The sequence below is a fragment of the Pteropus medius genome, unplaced genomic scaffold (assembly GCF_902729225.1).
Source record: "Pteropus medius unplaced genomic scaffold, Ma_sr-lr_union100, whole genome shotgun sequence".
Classification (NCBI taxonomy): Eukaryota; Metazoa; Chordata; class Mammalia; order Chiroptera; family Pteropodidae; genus Pteropus; species Pteropus medius.
Window position 1 is genome coordinate 50,527 of NW_024340696.1, and position 22,274 is coordinate 72,800.

The window sequence follows — 22,274 nt, forward strand, 5'->3', positions numbered from 1 at the left end:
CCCAATCTCGTCTGATCTCGGAAGCTAAGCAGGGTGGGGCCTGGTTAGTACTTGGATGGGAGACCACCTAGGAAGACCAGGTGCTGTAGGCATTTTTTGTCTTTTGTTTTTTAAAAGATATCCATTTCACAACTACTTATGAAAAAGAATGAACTACTGACACATGTAATATATGGTGATTTTCAAAAAACAGGTTAAACAAAAAGCTGAGACAAAAGAATACATGATCTTGTTTATATGAAATTGTAGAATAGACAAAACCTAATTTATGAAGATAGAAATCAGAAATTATTTGCTGGAGGGTGAGAGGAAGCAAATTGACTGGAAAGAAACATGAGAGAATTTTCAGGGGTGATGGAAATGTTATTTGTCTTTTGGGCAATGATACATGAATGTATACAATTGTCAAAACAGATCAAATAGAACACCCAAGAATTATGCATTTGGTTGGTTTGTTTATTATACCTAAATTTTTTTTGATTGCCCTAAAATCTAACAAACCTTTGACAAAGCTTCTTGTGTGAAGAAACTGACTGAATCTTAATTTAGACCATTTTTTGTCTTTCTTTTGGGACTTCACATACTGTAATTGGTATACACTAACACACATATATGTTGTTCACTAGTCTGGAAGCTCTTTCAAAGCAGAATCACAATTGACAGATATTCGTCTTTGGATAACTCCTAGACTCCTTGGCTCAATACACATTTATTGAATGAATGTATTCACACCAACCCTTTTCCTTTCCATATTTGGGGTAGAGTAGCCAGAAAGAAGACCTATAAATAGGAAGATTTGGCTACTCAAAACTGGGGTAGTCAACTTCAGAGGACTTAAGATTTCACTCTTTTAACTCGTATTTTTTATTTCTAAATCACTGCTTAAGTGAATAAGAAATATTAGTTTTTTAATTCAATGGTATTTTTCCTTAATCCTAAGAGGTGATGGTTTAAGAAGTAATTAGCTTTTATTTTTCAGATATCATTATAAAGATCTATAATTGCTGATTTCTATCACTTTTAATGTCTGCCACTCTTCCTAATGCTTACTTTCTCATTACATCCAGATAGAAATTCTGTTATTTTGAATAACTGATGGCATATTCATTGTTCCCAGAAATAGCTTACAAGTGGCACTTGTGTTAACCAGTTTCTCCATCCCAGCCCATGGCAGGCATCACCATCAATCATGGCGTCCTTTGTTGAGCCCAGACAGCTTCAGAATCCTTTTCAGCCTCATATTCCAGATAGCCACACCCAAGCCTCTAGCATTTGAGTTGAGTGTTTAAAACGCCCAGGACTGGGGAGAAGTGTTGGGGGTGGGGCGAGAAGCTCAAGGCCTTTTCCTATGTTACAAATTAGCCATATACAAATGGCTCTTAGGCCAAGATACAGGGAGCATTTGAACACATTTGATTTTTAAAAGGTGGGGAAAATAGCATCTGAAGTGTTAAGAATTAAATTCTCTCAGTTTGGGGTCATCACTCATAGCCATCAAGGCAGCCAAGGAGAAGGATACCCTGAGCTGGTTAGCATCTTTGGGAAGCAGCAGCTCAGGCTCCTTGAGTGAGGAAGGTAACAGCTAGCCAGCCAGATGAGACCAGTCACAGGGCCCTGAATCTGGCAAAGTCATCAGGCAACTGTGGAAACAAAACAGACAGCTATTCCAGAGCATAACTCCCTCAGTCTTTCTCTACAATCCACTCAGCAGACTAGGAGAGGTAGTCCAGGTACCTGAGGAGCCTCCAAAGGAATTCAAAAATATGGAAGTCTAACTGTGCAGCACCTCCAGGGATCTACACTACTGAGAAGAAACCTCCCCCTCCAGAGCAATATGGCAATAAAATGGCCTAACATTTGAGGACATGGGTGATGACCCCCCAAGGAACCGTGAGATAAGAAAACTAGGCTTCTCCCAGGAAGTGAGGAGACAGTGGAATCAGATAATGGAAACAATTACCATACTTCTAAAAAGCATCAAGTAGAACCAGGAGAACCAACAGAGAAGAAAAAGTAGGAAACATAATAAGAATTTTTGGACTGCAAAACTTATTAAAATGTATTGTTTTGACAGATAAAGTTGGTATTGTAAATTATGAAACATCTCCATAAAAGTACATGTTAATTAATAAGTGTTGCTGCAGGAATTTTTCACTTTAGAATTCATTATTTATTTAAAACTCAAATGGTGAACTCGATCGACAACACTTGAAAGCATTCTTGCTATCACAGAATTGGTAGCATACTTTGAGTTTTGTCCCATGTTGCCATGCCAATGTTCTATGAACATTTTATAAAGGAACATATTTTTAAAATGTAACAATTTGTAGGGTGTTTTTCAACAGTGTTCATACACTGAAATAAAATTACTTATTCAATATTACTATTACTGCATAACATTAACGTTTGAATATGTCTGACAAATACCCTCTTTGCCATGTGATGTTTTAATAGTAGGTATTACCATGTAGGGAGTGCCTCCTGTGTTGCAGGTGCTTGGTGCATACATTATCTCTGATCCTCAAACAGCCTAGTAAAGCAGGTATTATAGCCTTATTTCATACTAGAGATTAACTTATCCAAGCTTACACAGCTAGCGAACAGTGAGTTTGGGATTTAACTCAGGGCAACAGAACTCCAAAACCATCACGCTAAAATATCTACCCATCAAAATTTAGGAACTGCAATTAGCATCTCTTCCAGATACTTTGCTGTGGTAGTTAGTGGGGAGATACTCTCGTCACCTGTTTGTATTACTGCACTCATCATATATGCCTTGTATTATGAAAATTCATTAATTTCCCTGTTAAATAATTTGCTGAAGATAAGGATCTTCTACAAAGAGTTGCCAGACGTAGCAAGTAAAAATAAATACAGAATATCTAGTTAAGTTTGAATTTTACATAATGATTTAGTATATCCAATATTCAGGACGTAGTTATACTAAAAATTTGTTTATACTAAAGTTCAAATTTAATTGAGCATCTTGTATATTATCTGACAACCCTACTCATACGTGTTTTTTCTGCCCAGCTCCTATTTTAATGCTTTGCATATAGCAATAAGAAAATCAACAAAGTTGTAGTCAGGTAGATAATCTTTGATTTGACTTCTGCAGTCCAAAATGTAGTGCTGTTATTTGTAACATTTTAATAAAAAGATTTTTTTTTTTAATTCTTGGGTTTGTTTTTTTTTTTTAGAAGCTATATTGCTTCTGTTTTGTTTGTTTAATTTTAAATACCTATAGCACATTGTATTCCTAGGTGGTCTCCCTTCCCAGTACTAAGCAGGCCCGACCCTGCTTAGCTTCTGAAATCAGATGAGATATGGCGCCTTCAGGGTAGCATGGCCATAGACTTGGTTCGTTTTGTTTTGTTTTGTTTTGTTTTGTTTTGTTTTGTTTTGTTTTGTTTTGTTTTGTTTAAGCATACAGGAAGAAACCTAGATCAAGAGTTAGGAAATGTGGGTATGGTTTCAGCTCTGGGAAGGTCACACAAACCCTGGGGCCAATAGTTGTTTCATTTGAAACAATTCGAACTAAATATTGTTTAGGGCCCTGTGTAATTCTAAAGTTCTACAATTCTAAATGTAGATTACATAAAAGACCACCCATTTGTAGTCAAATTGTGCATTTAAGATTTAAGAATATTAACTGAGGAAAATAAAAATAAATTTAAAATACTTTAATTAGCATATGTAGAAATGGTTTAAAAACTGCCGGATGTTATAAACACATAAATTTACCCCTGTGATACGAGAAAAAATTTGATCTTGAAGAAATAATCCCATACAACTTTATCTTCATCTCTGAATGAAGGAAAATACTTTTTTTCCCCATGTTTATTATTTAGATTTTAGATTTGGAAGGGACTCTAGAAGTCAATAAATCTGACCATAATCTGAGATGTAAAATCTTTTTGTCTCTATTAGCACCTTCTAGCCATCATGGCAACTTCATCTGAAGAAGTTTTGCTGATTGTAAAGAAGGTCCGTCAAAAGAAGCAGGATGGAGCTCTATACCTCATGGCAGAAAGAATTGCTTGGGCACCTGAAGGCAAAGATAGATTTACAATCAGCCACATGTATGCGGATATTAAATGTAAGTACTACCCTACGGTGGATTTACTGGTTCAGATGGTTCACGCATTTAATATGTTGATAGATGATGTCAGCTTGCCCTTTAATAAAATTGTATCATTTAATCAAGTTGTCTTATTAATCGTCTAATTAATCTTTAGTTATGTGGCCATCATCTGTTGAGAAGATAGACTCAATTTTATCCTGAATATAGATGGGAGAAATGCAGAGCATAATTTTTTATATCCTTTTTCTTACGGTTTTTAAGTATGAAGGCAAAAATTAAATACCCTTCTCTTTCCAAATTTTAATAATTCAAAGATTAACTTTGAATTATTACCAGGGGGCTTGGTACTTTGTAGCTCAATAATAATTACATTCTAAATAATAATAATAAGCAAATCCTGGGATTTAGAACCTTTACTCTAACGATTTTGAATAAGAGAGACCCCAGAGGAGTCTAGGCAACAAAGTCCTTGACAAATTGCAGTATCTAACTATGACGAGTAATACGGATTTATTTATTTTCCTGAGTATAAGATTCTCCTAGATAAAAATGGTGTGTAGATTTCAAGGAAGATAACACCCTGAAAAATAGACAACCCTCAACTTCAAGTGTTCGGTTTACAAATGTCTTTCGTGTATGAACAGTTGCCCTAAGGACTTACCTCTGCTTGCTGCTGGAAAAGACCAAGATCCTCATGTTTCTCCACTGAAATAACTCAGAATCTTAATTTTCAAAAGGAAATACTGTTTAAAATTCATCATAATTCGGTACCACCTTAGCATCTGGTCTTTTGTGCACTGTTCCAGTAAGATTACCTTGTTTTAAAATTTTGTTTCTGAGAGGAAATGCCTTACCAAATTTTCGACATTAGTCTTACCAACATTTGTGCTAGAATAAACTCATGAATTAGGAACTGCTTATATTAGTATTTCTATTAAATGGGAAGCTAGCTCTATAGCTTTTGCAAAACACACTCATTGTGATACCCACAGCATGCAATAAAAAATAATGCCTACCTCCTATTTCTCCACACTTCTCAGCTGTTGGAGAGGAGAGCACAGATAGAAATCTAGATCTGCACCAGATCAGTTTTTGTTTGAAGTTGAATATTTGACAAAATGTCCACTTGTGAAAGAGACCATTGAAAGTTATCAATAATAAATTACTAAGGTGAAAATCAGCAGTTAGTTTAAAAACTTCAGAAGTAGGCCACTCAAGGGCAAGAGCTAAGATAGAGCAAAGATAAAGCAGTGACTGAGAAAAGATGCCTGGGAAGGAATTGTAGTTTGTTCTGGGGAAATAGGAAAATGGAATAGGCTGGCTGACAGTGTATATTGTTTCATTATGCTGCATTTGGCAGAAAGATATTTCATCTAAAATGTTGGTTCAGAAGCAGCATCTTCATTGAAAAAATTTCTGTTTAGGTTGGATTGAGCTGAGAGTTCTAGGCAGCATGTTCATGCTACCATGAGTCACCCATTTAATGGGACAAAGCCCCTCCATCTCTGTTTCCTTTGCAAAGACAGGCACTACTTGCCACAGAGGCCCACTCTTTGAAAATACAAGTTCTTCATTATGTAGAGACAGTTTGACATTCCCAGCCTCAATTTATTATGAAAATATTTAAAGTTATGGAAAAATTTAATGGTACAACATATACCTGTATAACATCCCACCTAAATACTACAGTTACTGTTTTGCCATATTTGCTTTTTATGTTTGTGTACACTTTGCTTATATTATCACACCAAGAAAATTTTAACAATATTCAGACCATTTTTAGATTTCCCCAGTTGTCCCAATAATGTTTCTTAGAGTTGTGACTTTAAAATCAATATTCAGTTTAGGTTCCCATATGTAGTTGTAATTTTTGTTAGTCTCTTCATTAAGAGTATAGGTTTGTAGAATATCACACATTCTAATTATGTCTGATTGTCTCTTGAAGGTTTTAATTTATTCCTGTATACCTGTATTTCTTACAAACTGAAAGTCAGGTCTACAGCCTTGACAATACTCAAGTTAAACATTTCAGCAAGAACAACGCATAGTCAGTGGCATTTACTTCCTATGCTGTCATTTCAGAAAGCCCATTGTGTCAGGTTGTCCAGCTTTTAACGATGCTAATTTGATCACTTGGTTAAAGTGGTGACAACAAATCTCTCAAATGTAAAATTACATGTTTGCAATTTATAAATAAGCCATGGGCTATATTTTGGAGTTTTTTGAATCATGACAAATTTGTATTATTGATTGGAAGCAGCTGTTTAAGGTGGAGTCTAGACTTCTAATTGGCTGTTTAGAAAACTTTAATGCAATCTGCCTCAGTTGAATGAAAACAAAAGTACTTTACTGTGTGGAGGTGGAAGCAGTGGGTGAGATATGCTACACAGAAAGGATACTGAAGAAGCTAGCAGAGTCTTAGCAGTGAATTCATTGAACCATGCTCTGGAATTATTTGTATGGAATAATTTTACATTAATTATACATTTAACATGTATGGAATTATTTGAGAAAAGTGCATTTCTGCAAAAGAAGTAACCTATTATATGGCAGTTTCCACAGTCTGTCCTCACCTGATTAACCTCATGCCTCTGTTTTAGGCCAGAAAATCAGTCCAGAAGGAAAAGCTAAAATTCAGCTTCAGCTGGTCCTGCATGCAGGGGACACAACTAACTTCCATTTTTCCAATGAAAGCACAGCAGTCAAAGAGCGAGATGCAGTGAAAGACCTTCTTCAGCAGCTGCTGCCCAAATTCAAGAGGAAAGCAAATAAAGAACTTGAAGAGAAAAACAGGTGAAGGAGGAAAAGAATAGCCTTTTGAAGAGACACTAGGTTCTCATAGTAAAGTAATAGTTTGCTGTTTCTCTCTCCTTGTGCTTCAGTAGTGTGGTATAGGAAAATACACAGGCTTTAGTATCTTTACCTGTGTGTTTCGTCCTCGAATTTAGCATTTTACTGGTTATTTGGCTTTGGGCAAATGAGAATGCATAACCTCAGAAGTTAACTATCTCAAGCCTAACATCTAATTAGGAATAGAACTGAGATTTAAAGGTGCTAAGGTCTCTTTAATTCCTTTCCCAGTTCTCTTTCACAGAGAAGATAAGCTATTGGAAGTATGTTTATGAATAAGAAACCTGAAAGGAAACATACTGTTAAAAAGTTGAGAAAGCATGTAAAATGGTGAGAATTTCTGATACAGTGAATTATTCCATCACCAGTATCTTTCAGGCCATCAATGCTTATGGCTCTGAGTACTTATCACTGCGAAAAATTGTTTGCTGGAAAATCTCAAGTGTACCTTCTCGCTTCCCCATTCACCTTTGTTTGTGAAAAAGAATACATACAGTGCAATACAAATACAGAGACAATGACCTTTATGTTACTGGGATATAGAAAGGAATAAGATCAAATCCATGCCTTCAAAGAGTTTGTCTTTGCTTCTTCAGACTTCCATTTATCTCCACTTCATTTGTTCCTCAAAAAAATTGTTTTTGCTTGTAATTACTAACAAATGAACTACATGACTTTTGCTGCTCAAATAATCACAAAATGACAGTTGTGTGCTTCAGAATTTTATGTTGTTAAAGTCTTTAAAATGTTACCTAAATGGTGTTTTGTTTTAGAAGTTCAGTATGTTCAATATGTTTTATCTGCAGAATGCTGCAAGAAGATCCTGTTTTATTTCAGCTTTATAAAGATCTTGTTGTAAGCCAAGTGATCAGTGCTGAGGAATTTTGGGCCAATCGTTTAAATATGAACTCAACAGAGAGTTCTTCCACATCCAATCATAAGCAGGATGTTGGCATTTCTGCAGCATTTCTGGTATGTGACTCTTCTAGATTTCTGAAGAAGGCGGGAAAAAAGAGAAAGCCCTGATGATTTGTTAACAATGCTATTTCTTTTATAAAGTTTAGCATTTCCTTAAAGTAAATTAATGGAGACTTCAGTATTCATGGTATTCTAAAATATTTTTTAAATACATACAGCATTTTTTAAATTTAGATTTTTGTTAGTTATATTTTCTTGGTTTTTGGACTTGACCTTCGCATGCTAGATATCAAATGGGTTTTTGAAAGAGAATCTTTTAGCAATTGGACTAATACTTACTTCCCCTAATACTTTTAAATTTAGGGCTTTCTGATACCTTTTTTATGATTGCTGTATTTTACTTATACTAAATCCCAAGCTAAATATAATGACCATATAAAAAAAGTGAAATTTATAAAATGCATATTAGAGAAAAATTGAAAATACCTTACCTATGGAATTAGGAAATGGGATTCAGTTAATCTGTACTCTGGAGGAACTGAAGAGATATTTATACATTTAACAAAAATTTGAGTACCAGTTACATGTTTGGCATCTTTCTGGATGCTTAGTAGTGAATTGAATTAATAAAGCCTTAAAGAAACAGTCAGATATTTATATAGTAACCAAGATCTATAATAATTTTGGTAACTGTACAGTTTCTGTTTAAAGCTCCCCTAGCTATCTGCCTGTCGCCACATGTAAATAGGCCTATTTGACCATTTGGATTTTCAAAGAAGCAGATTTTATAGGTTAGTAAATTTATGTGAAATCAGCCCAGGCTTCTTTGAGGCCTGGTGCTTTGCCAAAGTAAAAGTGAGGGACTTATCTCTGTCTCTGTAGTTCATTCAGAAAATCTGTTTTTCCACCTTTGTCCAGTGTCTGTTACATGCATAGACATCTTCCTCCAATATTTTAATGAATATGTATACACACATACATATATGTGTGTGTGCATGTGTGTGTATATATAGATATATGGTCTTTATTTTAGGCTGATGTCCGGCCCCAAACAGATGGATGTAATGGTCTGAGATATAATTTAACCTCTGATATCATTGAGTCCATATTTAGGACCTATCCAGCAGGTAAGAAGAATCAATTCTAGGTACTTAAAATATTTGTTTGGATGAATTCAGTAAATATCAATGAAAGACAAAAAGTTTTACCTTTATTCCTGGTCATGTGCAAAAATATATACATATAGAATACCTTACTTAGTCCCTGACACACGGTAGGTGTTAGGGTTTAATATATAATGTGCTGTTATCAATTCCTTGGTATGATGACTTTCCCATTCTTTTCATTGGTGGTTCTTAAACTTTATTTACCCTTAAACATACTTGAGCAAGATGACATGCTCCAGAGGCATCGATAAATGAGTCTCTCTATAGCACTAACTCAAATCATCTTTCATGCTGACTCCAGAGTGACCTTTCTAACTCAAATCATTTTCCTTGCAGAAACGATTCTAAAAAGATAACTGTCTTGACCCCAGCCCTAGTGATTTCTAATGTACAACTAAGGTTGAGAGCCACTGCTTCAGTTATTCTTCTGACCATACAGTGCTCTCTTAAGCCACATGCTGTTCTATCTTTCCACTTCTTCACTCCTGCCCCTTTCATTCTTAGGAAACATTCCTCTCCCTCGGGGCGCAGTTCAAGCATCGCTTCATTACTACCTCTATAAAATCCTGATTTCTTCAGACAAATATAAGCCTTCTCCCCTTTCCTTCTATAGGGTCCTGTGTCTGTTAACACATTGTAATGAAAATGTTTTCATATCTCTCTGATAATAACTATAATTGTATAGTATTTAGTTATGTGCCAGACACTAGTCTGAGGCCTTTATGTATATTAACTCATTTAGTCTTCACAAATACCTTATGAAGTAGATCGTATTATTACCCCCATATTACAGATGAGGAAACCAAGATATAGAGAGAGTAAATAATTTGCCCAATGTTAAACAGACAGTAAGTGGCAAACCTTGAATTTTAAACTTAGGCTCTCTGGTTCAAGAGACCATGCTCTTAACCTCTTTGCTCATTGGACTGTGAGCTTCTGGAGTGCTGAACTGTTAATCTCCTGGGTTTTGAGGTCTTTATTTCCCCAACACCTAACATAGTGTCTTGGATTAAAAGTGTACATATATAAATGGTCAAACAAGCAAACTCAGATCTGACGCCAAGATCCTTGGCGTTTCTACTAAACCTTTGAAACTTGTTAATTTTCTTGGTACAAAATAAGATTTTGTTTGTAATTTGTTAGAATTCATAAAGGTATCCTCTCAAGTTATATTTCATATTTACAATTAGATTATTATATACAGTATATAAAGTTGAGCAGTTTCATAATCTAGTTTTTGCTATTAGTCTATATTTCAACTAATTTGAGAGGTTTTAAGAAAGGGAAATTCAAAATGTAACTATTATGGTTTTTCTTCCACAGTAAAAATGAAATATGCAGAAAACGTTCCCCACAACATGACAGAAAAGGAATTCTGGACACGATTTTTTCAGTCTCATTATTTTCACAGGGACCGGCTGAATACAGGGTCAAAGGACCTGTTTGCAGAATGTGCCAAAATAGATGAAAAAGGTAACTGTTTTTTCCTGACACACTCTAGCATTTAATTTGCTGCTCTCTAATCATTAGTGCTGTTAGTGAATTTTTTAATTTCTGAGAAAAGAAAGAATTGATCAACCTTTTATTTCATTGATTTTCTAGGGTTAAAAACAATGGTTTCATTAGGAGTGAAAAATCCACTACTTGATCTGACAGCTCTGGAAGATAAACCATTAGATGAAGTAAGTAGTAATAAAAGAATTTATGAGAGAAGAGTCTTTTCTTAGTCTTCAACATTTTTATAGTTCTAAAATTGCCTTAAGTTTAGCTGTCCCACTTGCGAGAATGTAAATCAAACAAAATAGTTATTTGGAGTGATTTATCAGAAGTGCTTTTCAGTAGAACTGTTTGCTGTTAAAATTGCCTTGTACTGTGCTCGCTTCGGCAGCACATATACTAAAAAGTTGCCTTGTAGAACTGAAATGCCTATATGAGTTGCTAAAACTTTTTTAAAAGAATTTTCCTAGCTTATCCACCCCCAGTGGTTCTCTAGGTAATAATGAAGGCTTAACATGTTGATGACTCTGGCTTTATGCTCTAGCTAACATTAGTCTCTAGAAATGTGGGTAAGTATTAGTAGACAAGAGAAAGACAAACATTTGTTGATTGCCCACTATTTGCCAAACCTTGAGCAAGCTCATGACCCTTACCCTACACTAGCCACAGTGTGTTTTAACAGCTAGACTGTCAAGTGTGAGCTGCTTATCTCAACATCATGCCTCTGGACTTAAACATTTATCCAATCACAGAGAAAGAGATGATCCCTTCTAATCAAGGCTAATTCTATCCCTGCCTCTATCTTCTAGGCTAGGAAGAACTTGCCTTCCTCAGTTATGCTCTTTACACTCTTATGTTTTATTATATTTTAATTTTCTTGCCCTTCTTTTGGCTCCTTTTCTGCTGGCCATGTACACATGCTCATATCTTTCTATCTTTTTTTTCCCCCCCTAACATTTTCCTCTTATTTTAGTGTATTTACTCACCAGGTGAGAAAACCAATGTTAAAATTTTGTCCTACAGTCTAAATAACAGAAAATAATCCTTGATGCCCAGGTGAGTCATTTCCAAAATGAAATTCAGTTTTTCCTTGGTAATTCTCAGCACTCAGTTACTTCATCGGTGAATCTCAACACATTACAAACATGGCCCTCTTTAAACATTCTTAAAAAATAAAGCTCAGGGAAGCTTAGAGATTACAGTATATTTAATATGATAAGAAAAAAAAATATAGTGCTTTTTTTAATAAAAATGATGGTAAATATTATTACATGCAGGTGTATAACTTTCTTCTTTACTTTGCCTATTACCAGTATCAGTTCAAGCTAAATATACCATAGTTATTAAGTACATAGATTTTAAAACCAAATTACCTGGCTTAAAGTCTGTTGTTAACATTTCTAAGTGCAGTTTTCTTTCAAAATGAGGTTAATAATTCCGACTGTAGGGGGCTGTAGGAAAATTGGGGAGATGTTTAAGGATACAGACTTGCAACTAGTAGGTCAATAAGTTCTGGAATTCTAATGCACAGCACAGTTAACATACTGTATTACAAATTTCAAAGTTGTTAAATGATTAGGGCTTAATTACATGACATGATATTAGAGGTATTAGCTATACTGGTAATCATATTGTAATGTTTAAATGTATCAAATCAACATATTGTACTCCTTAAACTTACTGTATTTCAGTTATATCTCAGTTTTTAAAATGCAGGGGGGAAAAGTGCTGACGTGATAGGATTGCTACAAGAGTTAAAAGAGCCTGGTACACAGTAGCTGTTCAATAAGTAATAGTTGTTACTATTAGTATTAATTTTTTTTTTAGTGCCTGCATAGTACACCCTTGTATGGATATATAAAATTTATATAACTGATCTCCTTAATGGAAACGTCGATTGATTCAGTTTTTCCTTTGGTGCCTCTTCTTTCCCTGTCATCCTCGAGTTGTTGTAACTGTCCCAGGATATTGTCTTGGGCCTCCTTCTGAATTCATTCTCTCCATTTCATTGCTTCAAGTACTAAATATGTAATGATGAATCCCAAATAGCCCTGGTCTGTCTAATCCCAGAACTCTAAAAACACATATCCAACTGCCTACTTGATATCTTCACCTAGGTATTTCACAGACACCTTAACCTAACATGTCCAAAATGGAACTTTTGATTCCCATCCTTATAAACCTGTTTCTTCCTGGATCTTCCCGATCTCAGCTAAAAAAAAAACACACACACGCACACACACACACACCACCCACACCCCGCATGGACTCAGTTGCTCAAGCCAAAACCTAATAGTCTCCTTGATTCCCCCCTTCTTTCTCTTCCAACATTCAGTTCATCAAAAAGCCCTCTATAATATGTCTCTGATCTACATACTAGCTTATAGCCCAGCATCTCACTAGCTAGTATTTTGGCTCCTTTGGCACAAGGTGTTAATCAACTTACTGTCTATAAGTGCTAACACATAGCACGCACTCAATACATGTTTGAAAATGTTATCCAGTTTAATTCTCCAGTATCCCATTTTATAGAGCTTGCCTAGACTAATATTGGAAAAGTGATAAAGCTAGAATTGGAATTCATATCTGATTCCAAAGTCCATGCTTTTTTCCACTGTATTCTGTTCCTTTTTTTAATGTTTTGCTAACTAGATCCAAAATTGCTCTTAAAAAAAATATAGAGCTTAAAATTAAGATTTTTTTTTTGGTCATGATAAAAGGAGTTAGTGGTATTTCTTAATTTTTTATGTGTATAATGTCATTTATTTTTAAATGTTTACCTGTAAATGCTTAGTAATACTCAGAATTAACAAAGTCCCATCATTCAGAAACTTTTTCAACTAAGCATGTCTTTTCTGCATATAAAATCAGAATTTTAATTTTTAATTTGCTAAATTGTTTCTCATAGGGTTATGGCATTTCCTCTGTGCCATCTACTTCTAATTCTAAATCCATAAAGGAGAATAGTAATGCTGCCATCATCAAGAGATTTAACCATCACAGTGCCATGGTCCTGGCAGCAGGTCTCAGGAAACAGTTAAGTATACATGCAAAGGTGCAGAAACAGGGCTTTCCAAGGTGGTAAGATGGAGTTGTGGTGGTGTTCTGCTTGTGGTTTTTAACATTAATTTTTTTTATTTGTTTTTAGAGAAGCACAAAATGAACAAAATGGTGAGCCCAGCAGCATCGATGGAAATTCTGGAGATGCAGACTGCTTTCAGCCAGCAGTCAAAAGGGTATGGGTGAAAAAGTCTGGAACAGTTAGGGCTTAGGTTTCTCCAGATAACCTTGTGTAACTACTAGTACTTTATGTTGATCCTCATTATTTCAAATGACTTAGTTCTTCTGACCAAAACGTTAAGCATTTGGCTTAAATTGTAGAACATTTTGAGTACTTCTTCAGTTTGGCTTGCCAGACAACTTTCCATGGACTCAAGTCTGTTAACTATTTTCATTATTTGTTTGGGTTTTTTCCCCCTTCACATGTACATGTATACACACATTGACAATGAGTTAGTTCTTTTTTCTGGGAAAGAGTATCAATGAAGGCAGTATGAGAGAAAAACCAAAGATTCGTGTATATGATTTTAAAAGATAAGATTTAACCCTCATATGAAGCCTGGCATTTTAAGACTAGATAGGTCTTTTCATTAAATATTGAAGAAATCACTTGAGGTGTGGGGCAGTATAGACAGAGTTATCTACTTACGTATTCCTTTTTTCCCTGCAACTTTGCCAAGCTACTCTATCCTTTTTTTTTATAAGGTTCTCCCTCCCCAATTATAAAAATAAATTATGATAAAGCTTTCTATAGGGTAACATGTATTACAGTTTTAAAGATTTATGCCCTTAATTCCACTTATGGACAGTATTCCACTTTGGACATTTATTTTTTTAAAAAATAAAGATATGTAAAGATTTAGATCTAAATACTCATTACACATTATAGAAAATGGCAAACATCCTAATATCTATGGTACATCCATACAATGAAGACTGATAACAGCCATTAAGAAATTGGACCATACCCTGGGTGCGCCAGGACCCCCAAGTGTGCCAGCTGCGCCAGGCCCCGGGTGCACGCCACGAGCGTGTGAGAGGAGACGCCCCACCTTCAGAGATCCAGTTGTTAAGAGGAAACAGCAACATACATAAGTCAGGGGTGGAAGTGGCGGCGGGGAGGTAAAGTGGGGGGAGAAAAAAGAACTTTAAAAGGATTAATGATATATTGGATTAAAAATAGTTTACGTATACCATAACAATAGTTCAAATTCAAGAAACCATTTTTTGAATTGTCTAAAATTCAAAATAGGTGGTGGGAAACAAAATGAATAAGAGTTCTTGTCCTCAGAGTTTAGAGTCTATAACTAAGACAAAATCAAAAGAATAATTACAAAACAAAACTTGAAGTATGATAGTTATGTTATTTATAGTAGAAACCAAAGAGAATATAAATAAGTAAATAGAATAGTTCACAGAGCAGATCGTATGAAATAACTTCACATTGGGGGAAAAAGTTTACGAACTTTAAAAAGGCCTTTAAAAGAATATGCTACATGGTTATCTTTCTGTAAAGGAATTGTGGGTAAGTCTTATACTTTATTTCCTATATTTCAGTAACTTAATATGTTTCTATAGGCATATGTACCTTTAAAATTAGCAAAGCCAATAAGATGTTTTTCTGATTAAGAAAAATAAAACTAAAATGTAAGTTTTAGATAAAGAAGAAATCTAGGAAGTTATGTTCTTTGCACTACTGTTTCACTAAGTAGCCTTGATTCTTGGTAGTGAGAAATGTGAAAAATCACTGTGTGACTTTTGACAATATTCAATAATAAATGCTGACTCTAGATATTCTTTCAAGTCAGTAGTTGTCTGCTGTGTTCTACAGAGGGTTTCGTAGAATGAAAGATTTAGAAGTAATAATAGAGTTCTTATATTTATGGAGTTTTCAATTCAGTATGAAAGTTAGGTGACCTAACTATACTGTAGCAGAAGTTTACAGTTTGGGTTATGGGAGGTTGGGTAGGGACATGACTTAGATAAGGCAGCAGCAAGAGTAAAAATAAGCTTGACATACAGGAAAAGTAATGAAGACATTAGTATGCCTTGAAGTTGGCTGACGGATATAGAATTGAAAACGTGGTATTAAATTAGGCTGAGTCTAGGTTAGGTGTATTCTGAATATGATGCGGAAGTCAGATTTGTTTCTCTACTACAAGAGGACTATTCAGACTCTTAAAATACAGGTAACTTAAAATACTAAGTTTTCACGTTGATCTTTTTTGTGATATATTTAATAAGTGTTTTGATCGCAGTCTTGGTAGCTGCAGATGAGAGTTGACCAGATGAATTTCATAGCTGTGTAGAGGATGAAATATTGTAGAATTATTTTCACAAATGTTTACATAAATTGTCTTCATGTATTTTTTATAATTAATGTGTTTATTATAACGGTATAGAAATTTAGAAGTTCGTTACTAGTACAGGAGAGAACAGATTAATAAAACCAAAATAAGGGTTCATAAGAAAATACAAATACATGGAGGAGTTAAGTATATGATAAACATGGCATATTAGAGTCAGTGGGAAAAGACAGATTATCCTACAAATGGTTATTAGGAAGACTAATAATTTAGTAAAAAGGAACTCAGATTTCCTACCTTACTCTTAATTCCAAGGTAAATTCCAAGTGGATCAAAGATTTAAGCAAAAAAAATAATCCACAGAAGAATAAGCAAAAAGGGAATAATTAAAACCAAAAAATGCCAAATTGGGAGAAAAAGTACTTGCAACAAATAAAAATTAGTCTTTTACACCTTTGGGGGAGAAAAAAGTAAAATACATATTTTCACCTACCAGATTGTCAAAAAGTAAAAGTTCAGTAATAGTATGGTCAGAGCGTAGGCTGGCATAAGTGGTTGGTGAGAAAACAGGTTCAACCATCCAGAGAGCAGTCAACTCTAGGAAGCGAAGCTCGTGATGGGAAGACTTCATAATTTACTCTCTACAATTTTATTTTTTTAGTCATGTTTATTACTTTTATAAGGGAAAGTTGTGATAAAAGGTTCTTTGTTAATAATTATAGGCGAAGTTACAAGAGTCAATTGAATATGAAGATTTGGGAAAAAATAATTCCATAAAAACAATTGCACTAAATCTCAAGAAGTCAGATAGGTAAGTTTGGTCAATATTAAATTAACTTGGGGCAGAATAGTTATATAACAAAGGTCATACTAGAATTTATTCTGCAATTATGGCATTCAAGTTTTAGTTTGTTACCATAAAAGTACAGTGTCCTTTTGCCTTAAAAATTTACTTTGTGCATCTCAGGAAAGGATCCTAAAGGATCAGAGCCAAGGAAATAAATATTGGTTCTCTGTGCTGTTTTCTTCTCATCCTTATATGAACTATTTTATCAAAATCTCTTCATATTATAATTACTTTTTGCTTTGGGGAAAATGTATTGAGAATTGCTAAAATATTTGAAAGACAAACGATGATGTTACAAATAATAGTTTCTTCTTTGCTAACCTTTAGGTATTATCATGGTCCAACTCCAATCCAGTCACTACAGTATGCAACAAGTCAGGACATTATTAATTCTTTTCAAAGTATTAGACAAGAAATGGAAGCTTATACACCCAAATTAACTCAGGTAGGTAACTTATGCAGTTGGAAAACCAGAATTCCGGAGGTGGCTCCATAGTGTAGGGGTTAGCACGTCTGCTTTACACACAGAAGGTCCTGGGTTCGTACCCCAGGTGGAGCCACTGACCATACCCCAGGGGCACCAGGCCCCAGGTGCACTCCGTGAGCCTGTGGGAAGAGACACCCCACCTTCAGAGATCCAGTTCTTAAGAGGAAAAGGCAACATCCATAGGTCAGGGGTGGAAGTGGGAAGGGGGAATTAAAGAGGGAGAAAAAAAAAAGAAAGAAAACCAGAATTCCCATAGATACTTCTTCATTTGATGAGCACAACCAAATTGAACTATAACTAATATTTTAGTTGGGTTTAAAGACATATTTCTGCTAAACAATATCAAGGTAGGGAGAAAAGATATTTGGCATATTCAAGAAGTGTCTGAAGATAAGATGATAATGAAAACTAAGATGAGTTTTGTGACTGCTAAAGTTTTCCTCCTGTTTACACAGATTTATTGGTAAAATCTCCAAAAAAATTCTGGACATCATTTTGCATGGCCTCAAACTCAGAACATATAAAACAGCTTATTCATTTTTTCCCACCCTTATTCATACATCGGTTGATTAGCAAGTTCTGTCAATTCTTTAGTATTTCTTGACTCCATTTACCTTGGTTTAGGCAAACCTCATCAGTTTGGCACACTGCCACTGCAGGTTATCTTACTAAAAACATAAATCTGATCTTATCACTCTGCAGCTTAAAAACCTTCACTGCCCTCCTTTGTTTCCATTGTAATTATCTGAATGTCCTTGTCTAGCCAGACCCTTTATAATTTCACCCTGTCCACATCTCCAGTCCCAACTCCAGCCATATCTCCATTCCCTACCACACGTAACCAAGAGTCCTGTATTCCATCCTAACACACTAAAGTACCCAAGGTTGTTTAATCATGTTATCTTCGTGTTTCCTTGCTTTTGCTAGTGCTTTCTCTTAGAATGCCCTTACCCTGTTGTGCCCCTGAAGAGCTAATAATAATTATTCAAAACTCATCTCAGATTTTATTGCCTCCATAAAAGCAATCCACAACATCTACAGTAACAAGTTTTTTCCTTTTCCGTTTTTATAAATACCAAGGCACTGAGTTTATACCTGTGCTTATCACGTGTTGCGACTTATATTTACTTTTTATTTTGAAGTAATCTCAGATTTACAGAAAGTTGTAAAAATGTTTTCTGACCCATTTTGTGAGTAGATCCCTTTACCCCAAATATGTGTTTCCAAAAACAAGAGATTCTCATACATAACACAATAAAGTTATATAAACAATAAATTAGCGTTAATAAAAGTATTATCTAACCTAAAGGTCTTACAAAAATTTCACTAGTTGTACCACTAATGTCCCTTATAGCAAAAGAAAACTTTTCTTGATCCAGCATCCAAGTCAGGTTCATGAGTTGCATTTAGTTCTCATATCTCTGTAGTCTCCTTTAAAATGGAATCATTTTCAATCTTTGTTTGCCTTTTGATACTTGAAGGGTAGTAGCCAGTTTTTTTGTAGACTGCCCTTAATTTGAGTATCTCTAATGTTTCCTTAAGATTGTAGTGACATTATGCATTTTGAGCAGGAACACCACCTAAGTGATATCTAAATGATGTGTTATCCTCAGTGCATTATATCAGAAAGCACATACTTATGATCACTTGGTTAAGGTAGTATCTGCTCGGTTTCTCTACCAAAAAATTACTATTTTTTTCTTTGTAATAAGTATCTTGTGGGGAGATACTTTAAGACTATTCTCTTTCCCATCAAACTTTTTACTCATTAGTTTTTTGGAATCCTTGGTGATTCTTTCCAAAAGCAATTATTGCTAGTAGTTAAATGTTGATTTTCCAATTCCATCATCCACTCTACATTTATCAGCTAACATTGTGTTAAAAAGAAGAGCTTGCTTCCCTTCTCCTGTGTTTGTTTATATCTGCACGGATCCATGTATTCTTACATTATTCTATGGGTTATGGGTTGTTGATATATATATATTTTTAAACTAAGGTATAATTTGCATTCAGTAAAATTTATCTTTTTTAGTCTATTCTGTGAGTTTGAATAAATATATACAGTTATGTAACTAACACAAGATTTAAAAAAAAAAATTTTTTTGACACCTCCAAAAAAATGTACCTAGGTTTCTCTGTAGTCAGACCTTTCCCAAGCCCTTCGCACTGGCTTCTTTCTGATAGTGTCCTTACCAGTACTTGAGCACTTTCTTACTTTATGGCACAGTGAGATAGATGTTCCAGGTTCATCTTATACTTTCCCTGCCCCAGGCATAGAATCTTCCTTTTAGTACTGGGTAGATTTAGAAACCAAGATTTCAGTACTGAGTGTACTCATTGCTGTTGGGATGTCATTTGCTCCTGGTGTTATTGTCTCCTCAGCAGACAGCTAGGAAATATATATATGTACACATAACAAATTTGGGCTTATTTAACTACTTTCCTTTTAGGCTGTAATTGCCCAAGTAGACCCACCTAACTTTTTTAAGCTGTGATCAGTCTTAAATATTAACATTCTTTCCCACATCTACCTTCTTCTCACTGTATATCCCCCCAAAGTGATTTCATTATCTGAGACACATGAATTGAGTCAGGAAGGCCCAAGAGATGATGTGTTCTCAGGTATGTATACTTAAGTATAGCCAGTGGCTAGTCAAAAAGCTCAGTAGTCACAGAAGCTTCTGGTTACAATGTATTATAAAATTTCTGACAAAAGGAAATAGGAGTAAAGTGAACTCTCATGTCCCCTTAACTTGTGGTTGTCATGTGCTCTGCTGTATGCCAAGCTTAATTTATTTTTTTATCCAGCCCATACACTAATGGATTTATACTTGTGAAAACTCCATTGAAAACCTTTAGACACACTAACCCTGCACTTGAACTGTTCGACAAATGATTTGTTCCTCTCTATAGCCACAGTGCTTATTAGACACTCATTGAATAAATTGGTCAAAATGTTGATACTGACACAGTAAGGAATACATTTTTCTCCTTTTCACTAAGTATATTCAGTTCATTGAAAAATGACGAAGGATGTATTTCTGCTGTGTTGGGTTTTTCCCCCTAGCTGCCAGAAAGGATATATGTTAACATATTATTTTACTTGACATGTTTTCTTAAACTCAATTTTTCCTTCAATAGTAAGTTCAAGTTAAAGTTGAATTTGTGCTTAAGAAAAGGCTTAAAGCTTGTGAGTTTTGAGGTACCTGTGGACTTTCCTAGTATTCCTGGAAGATTGGTAGGTATTCTCTGGCCTCATGGAAAGTAATCCACTCTGGTTGCTATAAAGTATGTATTTTTACAGAAATAAAGACTTACTGGACATTTTGCCATAAAACTGAAATGTTAAGTAAGAAAGATGGCAAAAAAAAAAAAAAGAGGAAAACTTTTCTCTCTGTTTTCTTTCAGGTTCTCTCAAGTAGTGCTGCCAGTAGTACCATCACAGCACTGTCACCTGGAGGAGCACTTATGCAGGGAGGGACACAGCAAGCCATAAACCGTATGTGTTGGGACACCTTCTATGGCTGTCCTTTTACTGAAATAAGCTCTAAAAAGCAAGTTGAGGGGAGGGCTAAAGTTTATTTGTTTTTCTTTGGAACATCTCTGGGATTTTTGTTTAGTTTTTATGCATCCAGATCCTGAAACATATCTCGATGATAACTTAGATTTCAGAATTGTCTTAATATTACAAACAGTGGCATATTAGTAGTCTCTATATCATTATAAAAGCTTTCTTTTTTTTCTTTTCTATCTCTTAGAATAAAGGGGAACCTAAAAGTTTTCTCAAAATCCGAAGAGAATTTAAATTCTGTGATGTCAGCCACAAAATCAGTAATTTGATTCAGAATAGTACATCCTGCTCTGGCATTTGGAAAGTGTGCACATTCAGATTTATTCTCTGGTCATTCTTTCAGAGACTATACGTATATGAAAATAGCTTTTATCCTATGTACCTTTGTTTTGCAGAAATGGTGCCAAATGATATTCAGTCTGAATTGAAACACCTGTATGTGGCTGTTGGGGAACTACTGCGGCACTTCTGGTCCTGCTTTCCTGTTAATACACCATTCCTAGAAGAAAAGGTCAGAACCAGTTCCAGACGTAGCCAGCTATTGTGGTAGTGTGAATTAATAAGGTAGTATTTTGAATTTGGAAAGTGTTTACCATGTGCCAGGTAACTACTTGGGTAACTACTTTGAATACATTATTTCATTTAAGCCTGTTAGCATCTTGATGGAATAGGTGTTGATACCAATTTTATAGTTGAAGAAACTTGAGATTCAGACCAGTTCCACCACTTTCGATCATACATCTTAAAACTTGTATTTACCTCTGAGCCACTAAAAGTGACTAAAGAACAGAGACCCAAAACAAGTCACATCAGTAAAATTATTTACTTGGTACATTTTTTAGAGGCGATGAAATCTAAACTGAGATTGACAACAAATATAGCGCTAGCTATTTAACACTAAAACTCTTCTAACCAATTAAAGGACAGTTGACAAATAGAAAAATATTTATAGTATTAATAGTAATAGCTTTACTATACAGATTGCTCTCATAAACAGTTTTTAAGAGAAAGATAAATGCCCCATTAAAAATAATAGGCAAAAGAATCTTAACAGTTCACTAAAAAATGCAAATGGCCCAATAAACCTAAACAGAAATTTTCATACTCACTAGTATTCAAATAAATGATCTTTAAAGCTACAGTGAAAGAATATTTTTCATCTTTAATCTGGAAAAGAAGAAAATCCTTAAAATAATCACTGTTGGCTAAGTTGCTAAGGGAATAGCCCTTTCTTCTCCTGGTAGTACTTACCTTTTTAAAAATGCTTTGACCAGAAATTCAATATTTAGAAACTTAACCTAAGGAAATAATTAAGAATGTGTATAAATTTAGCCATAGAGACCATAGAGATGTTCCTCTACCACTGTCTATGAAAGAAAATGTGGAAATGGCCTAAATATCTACCAGAAGGGGATTGGTTAAGGAAGCATTTGGTATGCTCATACATTAAAATACTATACATCAATTTAAATGATGACTTGGATGAGT

General features: G+C 34.8%; 1 protein-coding gene across 2 annotated transcripts in view; it reads left to right on the forward strand.

Moving 5' to 3' along the window:
• GTF2H1 (general transcription factor IIH subunit 1) overlaps positions 1-22,274 on the forward strand; it is a 31,789-nt gene that overhangs the window by 5,436 nt on the left and 4,079 nt on the right. For both annotated transcript variants that reach the window (XM_039865312.1, XM_039865305.1), the window contains 12 exons: positions 3,931-4,099; positions 6,685-6,877; positions 7,741-7,906; positions 8,886-8,979; positions 10,342-10,491; positions 10,621-10,700; positions 13,424-13,551; positions 13,664-13,751; positions 16,604-16,692; positions 17,056-17,173; positions 20,624-20,714; positions 21,182-21,297. In XM_039865312.1, the coding sequence (XP_039721246.1) occupies positions 3,946-4,099; positions 6,685-6,877; positions 7,741-7,906; positions 8,886-8,979; positions 10,342-10,491; positions 10,621-10,700; positions 13,424-13,551; positions 13,664-13,751; positions 16,604-16,692; positions 17,056-17,173; positions 20,624-20,714; positions 21,182-21,297 (1,467 nt within the window). In that variant the 5' untranslated portion in view covers positions 3,931-3,945. The remainder of the gene's footprint in view (positions 1-3,930; positions 4,100-6,684; positions 6,878-7,740; positions 7,907-8,885; positions 8,980-10,341; positions 10,492-10,620; positions 10,701-13,423; positions 13,552-13,663; positions 13,752-16,603; positions 16,693-17,055; positions 17,174-20,623; positions 20,715-21,181; positions 21,298-22,274) is intronic.